Genomic DNA, 15,014 nt, shown 5'->3' on the forward strand with positions numbered 1-15,014 from the left:
GGAGTGTAATAAGTCCATATTGTTTTCCATAATGGTAAATGATGTATTTAATCAAGTAGAACCAGATATAGGTAGGTCTCTGTTTGCAGATGACGGTGCTCTCTGGAAAAAGGGAAGGAATATTTTATATATTAATAGGAGGATACAAGAGGCATTAAGGAAAGTAGAAGAATGGGCATGTGAATGGGGATTTAAATTCTCAGTGGAGAAAAGTAAAACAGTAATTTTCTCTAGGAAGAGGGTTATTCCAGAAGCGAGTTTGAAGATGTATGAGAAATCATTAGAAAGGGTGAAGGTATTTAAGTTTTTAGGTATTTATTTTGATGCCAAACTTACTTGGGCTGAACATATAAATAAAATAGTTGAGAAATGTCAGAAGGTGTTAAACATCATGAGATGTGTAAGTGGAGTGGAATGGGGGGCAAGTTTTTCTTCATTAAAAACGATCTATGTAGCACTGATCCGGTCTGTATTTGATTATGGTTGTGTGGTATATGGTTCTGCCTCAAAAAACCTGTTGGAAAAACTTTGTAAAATTCAAGCTCAAGCGATGAGACAGTGTTGTGGAGCAGTAAAGACTACACCCATTCCAGCTTTACAAGTCTTAGTAGGAGAGATGCCACTAGAAATTAGAAGGAAACAATTAATGGTCAATTACTGGGCTAACCTCCAGGGGCATAAAGATGAACATCCCACAAAAATGGTCTTACAGAACTGTTGGGAACAAAATGAAAGATGTAGAATAAGTTTTGGGTGGAGTAGTAAAATATATGCAGAAGAAATACAAGTAAATAACGTCAAGATGAGCCCAACAGTTGTTATTCAGGAATATGAACCATGGGTTTATGTAACACCTCAAGTAGATTTGCATTTGTTGGAGGTTAAAAAAACAGAAAGAGAAATTGACTTGGCATCTGCATTTTCAATGTATACCAGAGTCCAATACCCCTGGCATATACAAGTGTATACAGATGGCTCAAAAGATCCAGAACATCAAATAACTGGGGCTGCTTTTTTAGTTCAAGACAGTGATGACCAGTGGATCAGTGGAGTAAAGCGAACTTCAAATCATTTGGCAGTTTATACTGTAGAAATGATAGGAATGCTCTTGGCTTTGCAGTGGGTTGAGGAACACAAACCTGAGAATGTTCTAATTTGTTCTGACTCAGTTTCAGTCTTAAAGAGTTTGAAATCTTTTAAATCATGTCACCAAGATATTCTTTTTAGTATCCTACAAATACATTCAAGAATTGTTCAAAATGATACATCAATCAGTTTTATATGGGTCCCAGCACACATAGGAATAAGGGGAAATGAAGAAGTGGATAAATTAGCAAAGCAAGCTTTACAGAGAGAAACGATAGAGATACAAGTTCCATTAAGTAAATCAGAGATTAAGGTTTTAATATGGAGTAAAGTGATGAAAGAATGGCAAGTTAAGTGGAACAATGGGGAAAATGGTAGATTCCTTTACAGTTTAATAAACAAAGTCAGTCATAATATAAAGTGTATAGGTAAGTCAAGGAAAGAAGAGGTTATCTTTAACAGAATATTGCTAGGGCACTCAAATTTAAATAGCACTCTTAAAATAACAGGGAAACATCCAAATGGGTTATGTGAACAATGTCATGTTGAAGAAACAATACCTCATGTATTTCTTGAATGTAGCAAGTATGAACAAGAAAGAAGAAAAATGATAGTAGAAATAAGGAAAAATGGAATTCAGGATCTTAATTTTAAGGTTTTAATAAAATGGGCAAATGAAATAAATAGTAATGTATTCTTTGATTTTATAAGAGATACAGGGTTGGTAAATAGAATTTAAAACTCTGTTTCACACTCCGGAGCAGAAGGTGGCGGTAATGCACCTATTTGCGTTGGTGCCAGCCGCCGTTAAAAACCAAGAAGAAGAAGAAGAAGAAGTGACGCCTACGGCGTGACATCACAGGCCGAGCATGGGGTGTTCCCGACGCGACGCGTCGCCGCTGACGGAAGTGCAGAAAGCTTGTGTTGTTGTGCTCGGCTTGTGTCATGTACGGCGGTCTGTGAGATGAGCGGTGAGATCGTGTCATGACATCCGTGCGCATTATGGCAGCTCTATCGGGTCAGAGCGATGAACCCGTCGAACCGGACCAGTCCCTGCAGCACATGCTGAAGGCAATCGCGGACGAGCGGAACCGCCTGAGCGTCAGACAGGACCTCAGCGGACTGGGTCAGTACATTCAGCCGTCAACACTCACCCCTCGAGCCTGTCATAGCTCCTATCCTCATTCACGTCCGCAGAACTTGGTTTTATCATGACGCTCAAAGGCGAAAACAGGCCGCGGTCATCTGCTATTGTTTCAGCTGATGCTCCTTTATGACATCATAATTCACGAGGCGCGCCGTCGCTCTCGCGCCTGTGATGTCATAGTCCTGTCTTCTCCTTTCAGCGTTAGAATCTATCTATCTATCTATCTGTCTATCTATCTATCTATCTGTCTGACTACATGTCTGTCAGTCAGTATAATCAGATAACATGTCAAGATATACATGTTTTACTTTAACCTTATGTTATGGTCTATTAAATCACAATACAACTCTTTCTTAGCTAACACCTGTTGAAAATGGCATGGTGGTGTAATGTATAATACAGACTAGACCGAATATTTATAAAATTCCTTGTTAAACTATATTTTGGCTGATTGATTTCATTGACATTCCTTTTGGCTTGGGGATTTTCCATCCTATTGGCAAGGATTTTGATGATTTTTTTGGTCATGTTAGGTGGTTTCTACAGGGTAATTTAAGGGTAAGCTGAGGTTCTACTGACCCTGGTTGGTTCATATTGTAAAAGTGTACCTGTTTGTCCCCATTAAGACCAGCTTTTCATTACTGAAATCCTGAAAATTCCCTAAGGAGAGATCCCATAGCTGCTCTCATATTACTACTGTGTCTTGTTGTCAGGGTCAGAGTTCTTGTGATTACTGAGTAACTTAAGTCACATACAAATTCAACATCTAAGCTCACAACAAACACGTTTCAGTGACTCGCTCTTATTCATTCTAAACCATATATTCTAGATATTTCAGTTCTCCTCACTCAAATGAGCCACACTGCACAAAGGAAAGTAATTTGAGCCATTTTTCAGAACATCTTTGATTATGATATGGTCCTTGTGCTTCTCTCTCTCTCTCTCTGTCATCTTTCTTTGATGATTTGTCCCTTTTAAATATTTCATTCTCTGTGCGACACAGTGTTAATGTTTGGTGTTTTGCACAGTTCTTCACTTCTGCTTTTGTGAACATCTTCCTCTGGTTACAACGGGCACATCTAGTATCTCTTGCTGTCTTTGATGGTGGCACATGTCTTTATTGGTAACACTTTAGTATAAGGTTCATTCCATTAACATTAGTAAATAATGCAATAAACTAATTAATTTTGGCAGCTTTTATTATTCTAGAAGAATGTTATGCTAAGTTATACTATTGTTCATTGTGAACCCTAATTAATGTTAATTTACACAACATAAAATGTTAAAAATCTAAAATGTCAAAAATGTAGATATTACCATTAACCAACATTAATAAATGTTGTAAAAGTACAGTACCAACTCCATTAACTAAATTAACTGAATAATCTTATTTTAAAATGTTGCACCCCCCCAACCCCCTCCCCCCCGCGATTAATCGCATTCAAAATAAGAATCTACAATTCAAATGAATCTACTCTGATTAAATTCTATAGAAGTTGTCATTTGTTATTAGAAGAACTGAAAAGTTTCAGTAACTAAAAGAACTGAAGAGAAAAATGAAGTAGGTTGCAATGTTGTTTTGCTGGCGGGCAGTGCTTTTAGATAGTGTTGAAGTTTGTCTGTTGATCTATAGCGTCTGTTTAAAGGTCAGAGATGCTGGACTTCACCGTGATATCTTGACTTCAGACTTGTCCTGATCAGTTAATTTGTTTGTTATGAAAGATGAAGTAATCTCAGCTCATGGATTTAAAACATAGTAGTGGGATTTATATACTGAATGATAAATATTTGTTCAGTTCTGCTTGAGGATCCACCACTCAACAAGCTTAAAGGGATAGTTCACCCAAAACAGAAAACTCTGTTTTCATTCACTCAACTCAGTTCACTCAAGTTGTTCCAAATCTTTATGAATTTCTTTCTTCTGCTGAAATTTCTTCCGACTTCTGTGGAAGGCAATAGGGACCAGCAACAGTTTGGTTACCTACATTCTTCAAAATATCTTCTTTTGTGTTCAGCAGTATTAAGGAAAAATATGTTAGATTTATATATAAAATATTTATGTTATATATAATATAAATATATACTGTATACATACAAATATTTTTTTAAATATATACATATATGTGTGTATTTATATACACATAATAAATATACAGTACACACACATATAATTTGTAAACAAACTTTTATTTTGAATGCGATTAATCACGATGAATAATTTTGCAGCCCTAGACAAAAGCCTCAGAACATTAAAATTAGACCTTAAGGCCTTTACAAAAACAAAAAAAAAATCCTTAAATTACTTATGAATAGGGCTGCACGATAAATCGCATGCGATATTTAACGCGCATGCAACAATTTGAGGGTAAGTAAATGATGATTTTCATTTTTTTTTGTGATCTATCCCTTTAAGCTTGTTGAGTAGTGGATCCTCAGGCAGAACTGAACAGATATCCAGCAGTATCTTCCTCTTTCTAAATAGGGATGTGGAAGTCTAAGTCCTGTGATAATTTCTCTCTTTTTTTTATTTTTGTAGATTGATAACCATGGAAGTAAATGTCATGTTAGGAGTTACTGAAGCACTACAGTAGCACCTTTTTAGCTGACAGGGTGCTGGTGCAGATCTGGAAGTGTTCCAGGTTTCTGAACAACTCTCAGTCTCGATGGATTGACATAGAACAAATCTAAATGGCTCATTCGCATCAATAAATATGTCACCAATCACACGTACAATTGCTGCAATTGCAGCTAATGATGACATAGAGACACTGAATTAAATGTCTTTTGAATTGTTTCAAAAATGTTTTCAAACCTTGTGATCATATATTTACAGTATCTCACAGAAGTGAGTACACCCCTCACATTTTTGTAAATATTTTATTATATCTTTTCATGTGACAACACTGAAGAAATGACACTTTGCTACAATGTAAAGTAGTGAGTGTACTGCCTTAACCCTCTTGGGCATGGAGTTCACCAGAGCTTCACAGGTTGCCACTGTATGGGAATTGACTGGATGGTGAAAAGTGGGCTTTTCATACTGGAATGAATGCAAGAATTGCTAAAACAATAACAAAATGACCATTTTAATTTGTTAAAATATTTTTCATACAGTGGAAAAAGAAAGTAATTTCAGAGGTGAAGCAATTTTTAAAAATGTTTGATGAAAGATTATGAAAATTTAGAATATGCATTAATAAATTTTTCACAGTTAAGACCAAGAATGTGTATTAAACAAGGAAATAGGATACATTTTCATTTTATTTTACTGTAATATGTTTGTTGAACTTGCAATAACATTGAAAATCACCAATAACATCTGACAACAGTTGTCACAGTTTTTACTTCCTGAGGTGAAATCTGACCAAAAAAATGCGTTTGCAGTCAGTTTTTGTTTCTAACAAAGAAAAGGCAGCAGATATGGCAGAAATTTTGCACAGGAGCGTTTTGATTAAAACACTTGTACAATATTAATTGTATTAAACTGGATTATTGTTTAAACTGGATTCTTGTTTTTTTTGTTAAGGGTGCTTCAAGGATGACCGCATAGTGTTCTGGACATGGATGTTCTCCACATACTTCATGGAGAAATGGGCACCACGTCAGGATGATATGCTTTTCTATGTGCGCCGCAAGCTCTCTTACGTCAGTGAAGACAACACAGAAGGGAAGAAGGTGAGATGAACCTATTAATTCTCATTGAATGAGGTGTAGAGGTGAAAACTGAGAAAATGGATCCAAGAATTTCTCACCTAATAGTTAGAGAGCTTCATGCATGCCCTAGCTGTTTTTGAGCACCTCAAGTTATAAATGGTAGCATATTTCATTAGGTCTCTAATACACGCTTTTGAACGAATCGACAGTCACTTGCCTCATTTCTAAATGAATCAACCATTTGAACGAATCGGTTGAATGAATGAATAAATGACTCACTTGTTAAAACAATTTGCCACCAGCTACTGGTGGTTTGGTTTCATATTTAAAAGTATCATTGCATTTTCCACATCATTTCTTATTTGTATATTCAAAAATGATTTAAAACAAATCTTATAACATCATTTATGCATTTGCAATTTTGCGGTGTAAATGCATTTATGGCACCTCAGCTTCATCATACAGTGTGTAAATGCATCTAATGCCACTTCAGATGCAGCTTCTGTGTTTCCTGCAGTTGAGAGATGGAGTTTGTTGATACTGATTTCATTTGAATGGTAACAGTTTCTTATTATTCTAACTGAATTAATTGATTTGATGTGAAAGATGACACATACATTTAATAAGGTTAGGGAAAAAAATGCCCATTTATAAACATAGTGGGAAATCAAATCACATGTTTTTTTTTATATACAGCAACTCATTTCTAACTCTTAGAATTTATTTTGAGAGTTGATTACGTGAGAGAACATCTGTAACTTAGTCCAGATTAGGGGAACTAATTTATTTTATGTAAATATTTTTTTTTGCATTGGAAATTTTTACTCTGCTGTAAAAGTACTTTTCAAGTGTCTGTACTTTATCAGACTGTTTTTCTTTAGAAAACTTTACTTCACAACATTCCAAAGCATAATACTGTACTTTTTACTTTTAATTATGTTTCATATGAAATATAATTTAATACTTAATTACATTAGAAATGTAGACATTTTACTCAAGTAAAAGTAATTCAAAGATTTACTTGAGTACAAGAAAGTACTACATTTTTAGTGTTCTTAAGTAGTAAAGGTAAAAAAAACAACTTTTATTTATGAAACGTAGTGCAGTAAAAAGTACGACATTATGCTTTGGAGTGTAGTGAAGTAAAAGTTTTCCAACAAAGTAATTCAAAGATTTACTTGAGTACAAGAAAGTACTACATTTCTAATGTTCTTAAGTATTAAAGGTAAAACAAACAACTTTTATTTATGAAATGTAGTGCAGTAAAAAGTATGACATTATGTTGGAATGTAGTGAAGTAAAGAAAAACACGCATAAACTACAGATACTTTTTAAACTTACTTGAGGAAAGTAAAAATACTTCACTACTGTCTGCCTCTGTTGGCCGGTCGCACTTACACAAAGATCGGAAATCGGAATCAGCCAAGAAAATTGCAATCGGTGCATCTCCAATAGTTGGCATTTAAAAGTACCTGCTAAAGCTAAACAGACTTTCCAAGATGGTTAATCTTTTTTTCCCCTCACTTTATTTTGATTTTCTCCACCTCAGCAGGTTACACCATACAATTACAGATATAGAATGATCGAAGAATGAGAGAATGATTGATGACATGTATATGTACTTATTCTACACAAATAAAAAGCAACTCTGAAAAAAAAAAAACCACCAAAAAAGGGTATTGAATAATAATATAACAACATAATGATTTTCAAATAAACAGTTAAATAAAGAAATATAAGATGGTTAATCTTTGCCTACTTAAATAATGTCATGTTATGAAAATTTGAGCTCACCAAAAAAGGCTAGAAATAAGTGTTTGAGAACAATTCCGTTTCATCTGGCTGTTTTAACATGTCCCATATGGCACTAAACCGAGTGCAGAGGAGAATCAGATGTTCCACCAAAAATTCCTATCCTATCAAAGCAAAAGTGTGATGCATCTGAACTGGGATTGTGTTGGTTTCAGGTGGAGGTTGAGGTTTACAGAAGAGACTCTAAAAAGCTGCCTGGACTTGGTGATCCTGACATCGACTGGGAGGAGAGCGTCTATCTCAATCTCATCCTGCAGAATGTAAGCAAACCTCAGTGATCAGACGCTATGAGGCGCAATGTAAACGCAATTAATTGCTCTAAAATATAAACAATAAACCAAAGACTATTTCTCTGCGACATAGAAGTTTTCATAATGTCTTTTTGGTGTAGTTTTGCTTATAGTCTTTTTGTCCCACAGCTGGACTATGTGGTCACATGTGCAGTTTGCACACGCTCAGATGCAGGAGACATCCACATCCACAAAAAGAAATCCCAGCAGGTTACACCATACAATTACAGATATAGAATGATCGAAGAATGAGAGAATGATTGATGACATGTATATGTACTTATTCTACACAAATAAAAAGCAACTCTGAAAAAAAAAAAAACCACCAAAAAAGGGTATTGAATAATAATATAACAACATAATGATTTTAAAATAAACAGTTAAATAAAGAAATATAAGATGGTTAATCTTTGCCTACTTAAATAATGTCATGTTATGAAAATTTGAGCTCACCAAAAAAGGCTAGAAATAAGTGTTTGAGAACAATTCCGTTTCATCTGGCTGTTTTAACATGTCCCATATGGCACTAAACCGAGTGCAGAGGAGAATCAGATGTTCCACCAAAAATTCCTATCCTATCAAAGCAAAAGTGTGATGCATCTGAACTGGGATTGTGTTGGTTTCAGGTGGAGGTTGAGGTTTACAGAAGAGACTCTAAAAAGCTGCCTGGACTCGGTGATCCTGACATCGACTGGGAGGAGAGCGTCTATCTCAATCTCATCCTGCAGAATGTAAGCAAACCTCAGTGATCAGACGCTATGAGGCGCAATGTAAACGCAATTAATTGCTCTAAAATATAAACAATAAACCAAAGACTATTTCTCTGCGACATAGAAGTTTTCATAATGTCTTTTTGGTGTAGTTTTGCTTATAGTCTTTTTGTCCCACAGCTGGACTATGTGGTCACATGTGCAGTTTGCACACGCTCAGATGCAGGAGACATCCACATCCACAAAAAGAAATCCCAGGTGAGACAACATTTATGCAGTTTGTGTGTTGGGATATAACTACGCAGTTCAGACGCAAGGTAACACAGTACAGTTTAGTTAGCCGTCTTAGTTAGCCTAAACTCAGGGTTATGATACTAGAAGGTGATTATTATAAAAGGAATTGTATATACTTGTCAATAATGAGGTGTTTACTGCACAAAATCATAGTAACAGGGTTCAGAGTCTTGCAGTTATCCATTATTAGCCTTAGCTGAAGATTGACACCAGAAGGTGTTTATTACTAGATCATTTAAGGTGCTTTTTAGTAATCAGTTGTTTAAAAAAAACTAAGAGAGTTGACGGTCTTAGTCATGCTTTATTAAAGGGGTCATCGGATGCCCATTTTCCGCAAGCTGATATGATTCTTTAGGGTCTTAATGAAAAGTCTATAACATACTTTGGTTAAAATTTCTCAGCGGTAGTGTAAAACAACACCCTTTTTACCCTGTCAAAAACAGCTCTTTTTGCAGCAAGCCGTTTCAGTGCATTTCCCTTTAAATGCTAATGTGCTCTGCTATCCCCGCCCCTCTCCCTCTTTGGGGTGACGTGCAGTTCTCTGAGAGACTGTAAACTTTAGCTGCATTCATCGTGAAACTTGCTAACTAGCACATTATTAGGAAAGGCGATTTGCTAAATTCATTTAAAAACTTAAACTCACTTTTTCTGGAGGTGAAGCTGAATCACGAATGATTCGCGCGAACATAGGTAGATTTAGGTAGATCATTCCCTTCAAAACAAACGTACTCCACTGCGTCTTCAGTGGCTCAGATGTCGGGAGTAAATGACGACTGCTATGTTCATTATTACATCCAACAACAAAACACCTCAATCACTAAAAAAAACACTGGGTGGGTTTTTATCATTATAGGATGGTTGTGTACACACACTGCCAACACACATATCAGTTCAAACAACATGTAAAAGTGAATTTTACATCCGATGACCCCTTTAATCTAATGCCTTGTTTAAACAAAATCATAGTAACAGTCTGGCTGTTACTAGGCTAAAGGTTGTGAGGTTATGAAACTGCACACTGTAGTTTAATACTTAAAGTTTAAAGCATGAAGCATCAGTTGTTTACTACACTGAATACTCGGAACGGGGTTGATAGTTAAACCATTCAGTCAGCTGTTATTAGAAAAACCATAGGATTATGAAACTACAAGCTACACTACAATCACAACACAAACAAATGTTGACATTTTCCCTACTGACACAACCAGATAGCACACAAACATCTCCAAAATGTCTGATAAACATCTTTGAAAAAGCATACATTCTCTCCACATCATAAACATCTAAACTGAAACCCGAACTAAACAAACTGATAGAGTAGACATGAACTAGTCCTTGAAGAGTTTGTTTCCTTGTAAGGGTGATAACACAGACATACCATAGCTAAATGATTTAATGTTATTTCTATGAATGTGCAGCTGAAACAGTGGCTCTCTTTATTTACAGCAAGTGTTTGCCTCTCCAAGCAAACACCCAATGGACAGCAAAGGGGAGGAGTCAAAAATTAGCTACCCCAACATCTTCTTCATGATTGACAACTTTGAGGAGGTAAACATTATTTAAGCTCTCAAATCACATTATGGTGCTAGATCGAAACTGCTGGTCATTTCAAGAGCTGTGTAACAGCAGGTTAATCAAAGAAGAGACAAGTGTGCCATCAAACATAAGGAAATAAGCTATATGTTCTGAGGTCATGTCAAAGTCATATCTTTCTGAGGTATGTATGAACAGGTTGGACAAGTTTACCTAGTTTTTAAATCATAAATGTTCAAGCAGTGAATTGTATGTTTGTTTCAGAAGATGATGTCCAAAAGTTCCAAAGTTCCACACTTTTTTTTTTTTCTTTTTTCAGTTAAGTGCATCATCCATGTATTTAAGGTGCTTTTTTACTATTTATACTACAAAACGGCAGAGAATAGTACATAAGTACGTGAATTGGGATGCACATATAGTCTTGAAATTCACTGAAGTAAAATGTGTGACAACACGTCAACATAAGATTATTTTTAATTGTCTTCTCACCAGTGTTATTTTAGTGTCATTGATACTATATGCTATTCTAGTTTTAATATTTTAAATTCTTTTATTTTTAGATTTTATTTTTTAATTACGTTTTAGTTAGTTTAGTACTTCAGTATAAGCTAAATGAAAAGCAGAAATGTTGCCTTGCAACTAGTTGAAATAAAAGTTCTTAAGGGCTTTTATATATATATATTTTAGTTCCATTAATGTTTATTTTATTTTAAGAAATGAACATGTTTTTTTTTAAGGTATTTGTTTTAGTTAACCATAATAACCCTGCTTCTCACTGCCAGTCATGATAGTTCTAGCTTATGGTTTGCTTGTACTTTGATTTATCAGCCCCTCCATGCTGATAAGATTAAAATCATGGTGTGTCATGCTGTGTAATGTTATGATAATGCTCATAAACATTGCACTGCATGCAGTTTTAAGACAAAGTGTGCTTTTCTCCTGTTACACAAGACTAGGCATACCTGTCAACCCTCCCGTTTTTCCCGGGATTCTCCCGTATTTTACCATTCTATCCCGCTATCATCCAATTTAAATATTTTCCCGTATTTTTAATCTTTCTAGAAAAAAAATCCCACTGGGCGTATTTTATAGGTTTGCTACATTCGCCTCCGGTAAAATTCCCGTAATTTGTATGGCCCAAACGTCATTATAGGAATAATCACGTCAACAAATTCCAAGGTTGTCCAGTTGCCAGATCTTGTATGAAACGCATCTTTCTCACAAAATCGACACATACAAATTTCAACCCATTTGTCCCCTCAACTTGGCAACCTACAACAGTGATGACTACCGCGGGAAGGAAAGGATCACTAGTAGAAATGGGACGGGAGGAGAAGACTCAGGTGGTGCTCCGGTGGAAAAAACAAATATGCATGCAAATTGAGATATAGCATACACTTCAAATGGCTATAGATTAATTGATTAAATATGAGCGCTGCAAGTTGCAAAATCAGGTGCTGCGCTGCTTTGTTTACTGCGGTTACCGGGGAAATGGCTATATTCCTGGCGAAAAGCGAAAGAATGAAGAGAGAATGAATTAGAATTTTTCAATAAGCCCTTCTGCTTTTTGTTTTAGTCCAAAGCCAAAAACGACCCTTATTTTTACGCAGAAAACACACAGTTTGATATACACATAGTTTAAATGTTTGATAGTTTGATAATAATTGTTTAAATTAATATAATAAATTAATATAATAATAATATAATATAATAATTGAAATTTGCCCCCCCCCACCCGGTACAAAGACAGTTCACTCCTATACTTATGAATGGGAGAAACTGCAATGGGCAATATGCAATGTGCTTCTAAATGAAAGAGCCAATCCCTGATTTGTAAAGTCATTGCGTCACTACAGAGGCCGTTGTAATCTCCGGTTCCCATAGAAACCTAAGGCTGGGCCAGCCGATGCGCATGCGCAGTCATAAGCGCTTTGGAATTGCGCATGCACATTGGTTGGTCTTGCCTGTAAAATAAGCTTTTTAGCGCTGTTTGAACATAAGAAACAACATTCATGGGGCAGTTCAAGGTGAACAGACTTTCCTTGAATGGGACTTTGATTATACTCGGTGTCATTTAAAATTACATTTGTTGAACAAAACAGTGGGAACTGTACCACTGGTGAGCTGTACTACATAAACACATTAAAGGGATAGTTCACCCAAAAGTGAAAATTCTGTCATTAATTACTCACCCTGTAAGACCTCCGTTCATCTTCGGAACACAAATTAAGATATTTTTGATGCATTCTGAGAGCTCTCTGACCCTCCCATAGACAGCAATGATATACGATCAACATCCAGAAACGTAGCAAGGACATCGGTAAAATAATCCATGTGGCATCAGGGGTTCAACCGGACATAATGACAGAATTTTCATTTTTGGGTGAACTATCCCTTTAACTAACAGCCCTAATAATTAGTAATTCTGTATAACTAGTGGTGTTATTGTCATCATTGGCTGTGATTGTTGTGTGTGTTGGGCAGGTGTTCAGCGATATGACTGTTGGAGAAGGTGAGATGGTATGTGTGGAGCTGGTGGCCAGTGACAAAAGCAACACATTCCAGGGCGTCATCTTCCAGGGCTCTATCCGCTACGAGGCCCTAAAGAAGGTCTATGATAACCGGGTATGTTTCCTTTTACATTTGTCCAAACATTTGTTACATTTGCTTCTGGTGTGTATTTCATAGTATGTTTTTATAGGTAAGTGTGGCAGCTAAGATGGCCCAGCGGATGTCATTCGGCTTCTACAAGTACAACAACATGGAGTTTGTGCGGATGAAAGGTCCTCAGGGGAAAGGTCATGCTGAGATGGCTGTGAGTCGAGTGCCCACTGGAGACACCTCACCCTGCGGCACTGAAGAGGACCAAGACTCCCCTCTTCACGAGAGGGTCAGTTAAACCCATTTTCTGTTCCCAATTGATTAGACATTTTCAAGTGATGCACAAATACTGAACCATTTGCATTTGTTCTCTGCATTGAAAATGATGTAACTACATATGATGTCATTAATTTAGTTTTTAAAGGGGTCATATGATGCTGCTAAAAAGAACATTATTTTGTGTATTTGGTGTAATGAAATGTCTATGCGGAAACATGAAATTATAATGTGTGCCCTTGTTTTAAGTAAATTGTGCGCTCAATATAATAATTTGTTCCTTCGTTTTAAATAAAATTGTGCGCATGAACTAGTAATTCATTCTACTTCCTGTCCATATTCTCTCTGATGTAGATGCCTATATTTTTTAAAATGATTCCATGCAATGCTGCAAGGCTTTTGAGAATGCGTATATAACTCATTCCCAACTCAAAATAAAAGTTAAAATTAAAGTGTCTCTGTCAGTAACATAACATAACATAACAGGTTTATGAAAATGTGGACAGGAAGTGGAAAGAATTATTCTTTTGAGTGCACAATTTACTTAAAACAAGGGAACGAATTATTATATTGTGCACACGATTTACTTAAAACGAGGGACCGAATTATTATATTGTATATTAAAAATATGTATACAGTTTTGAAGGGGGAAAAGCATTCCTTCCTTGCAACAGTGATAGTTTCAGTTTTTAAGTGAAATTAAAGGTGCTTTCCTCTTTCCTCAGACTTGTGCAACGCCACAAACTTGCGCTCCCGCTCTCTGTCAGGAACGGGGCGCTCACTGGTCGGTTCTTGGCTCAAGCTGAACAGAAAAGAGGAGTATTTTCTGTTATATTCCCATCTCACCTACGTGACTCTTCCTTTGCATCGCATCACCACAGGTACAGCACACCTGCCCTCCATGCATCTGTTAGCCGTGAATTGTAGTGGCTAAGTGGCTCCATTGTTTCTTTTTTAGATATTCTGGAGGTGCGACAAAAGCCCATTTTGATGACATAACATTTACTGACCCCTCAAAATCCATGTTACCAAGTGCCTCCTCACATCAGGCCCCCGAGGAACCGCCGTGTGGCGTACAGACAGATAACCAAAAACTATGAACAATACGCAACAGTGAACGAGAAGAGGAAAAGGGAAACCTAAGGAACAAACTCCATCAAGAAGTGCCTCTTCCACATGTTCTTCAGAGAGACGGCCTCCAGAATGGCTCGAGACCTGGAACTAAAGTGGCACTAGACTGTGACGCTAAAGGGAAATGTTTATTGGGAGATGAAACCCAATAAACGAATGTCATTCTTGTAAATACACTGCTGCTTAGATACTCAGTGAACTGTACCGACCACAGCCGTCTCCCTTCAACCCTCCTTCAAGAGACACTCATAGTTTTCACGATATTACTGATTTTGTGTGTAGTATATTTTCCAAAGGACGTTTCCTCGCAGCTCTAGGCCTTAATACTTCGCTAACCAGCTAATCTATATCAAACGTCGTCCTTTTGATAGCCCATTGCTGAGTGAATCGCAAATGTCCTCCTGTACTTACACGACTGTCTGTTACTTGATATGTTCGAGGGGATTTCTGATTTCCAAATACTAGTGAACATGACGTATC

At 36.5% G+C, this 15,014-nt stretch overlaps 1 protein-coding gene and 1 long non-coding RNA gene across 3 annotated transcripts; both read left to right on the forward strand.

Annotated features, from left to right (window-relative positions):
• The first annotated feature begins 1,939 nt into the window (after nt 1-1,939).
• On the forward strand, nt 1,940-13,440 carry LOC107744179 (uncharacterized protein KIAA0930 homolog). Of its 2 annotated transcripts, none has more exons than XM_016557701.1 (7): nt 1,940-2,212; nt 5,760-5,908; nt 7,855-7,959; nt 8,880-8,957; nt 10,440-10,541; nt 13,011-13,151; nt 13,228-13,440. In XM_016557701.1, the coding sequence occupies exons 1-7, from the start codon at nt 2,071-2,073 to the stop codon at nt 13,423-13,425; spliced, it is 915 nt and encodes a 304-aa protein (XP_016413187.1). In that variant the 5' UTR covers nt 1,940-2,070; the 3' UTR covers nt 13,426-13,440. The 2 variants fall into 2 exon arrangements, with proteins under 2 accessions (XP_016413187.1, XP_016413177.1); XM_016557691.1 differs by lacking the exon at nt 7,855-7,959 and adding an exon at nt 8,616-8,720.
• A 692-nt stretch (nt 13,441-14,132) lies between these two features.
• LOC107744188 (uncharacterized) lies at nt 14,133-14,783 on the forward strand. Its single transcript, XR_001640464.1, has 2 exons — nt 14,133-14,284; nt 14,362-14,783. It is a non-coding gene; the product is annotated as an uncharacterized LOC107744188 (long non-coding RNA).
• The last annotated feature ends 231 nt before the right edge of the window (nt 14,784-15,014 follow it).

The sequence above is a fragment of the Sinocyclocheilus rhinocerous genome, unplaced genomic scaffold, assembly GCF_001515625.1.
Source record: "Sinocyclocheilus rhinocerous isolate Xijiao unplaced genomic scaffold, SAMN03320098_v1.1 scaffold1784, whole genome shotgun sequence".
NCBI classification, from domain to species: domain Eukaryota; kingdom Metazoa; phylum Chordata; class Actinopteri; order Cypriniformes; family Cyprinidae; genus Sinocyclocheilus; species Sinocyclocheilus rhinocerous.

Bases quoted from the DNA above. Each gene is read 5' to 3' on its own strand.
- LOC107744179 (XM_016557701.1), top strand. From the start codon at position 2,071: ATGACATCCGTGCGCATTATGGCAGCTCTATCGGGTCAGAGCGATGAA. The intron at 8,958-10,439 runs GTGAGACAACAT...CTTTATTTACAG, and splicing joins TCCACAAAAAGAAATCCCAG to CAAGTGTTTGCCTCTCCAAG. The intron at 10,542-13,010 runs GTAAACATTATT...TGTGTTGGGCAG, and splicing joins TGATTGACAACTTTGAGGAG to GTGTTCAGCGATATGACTGT.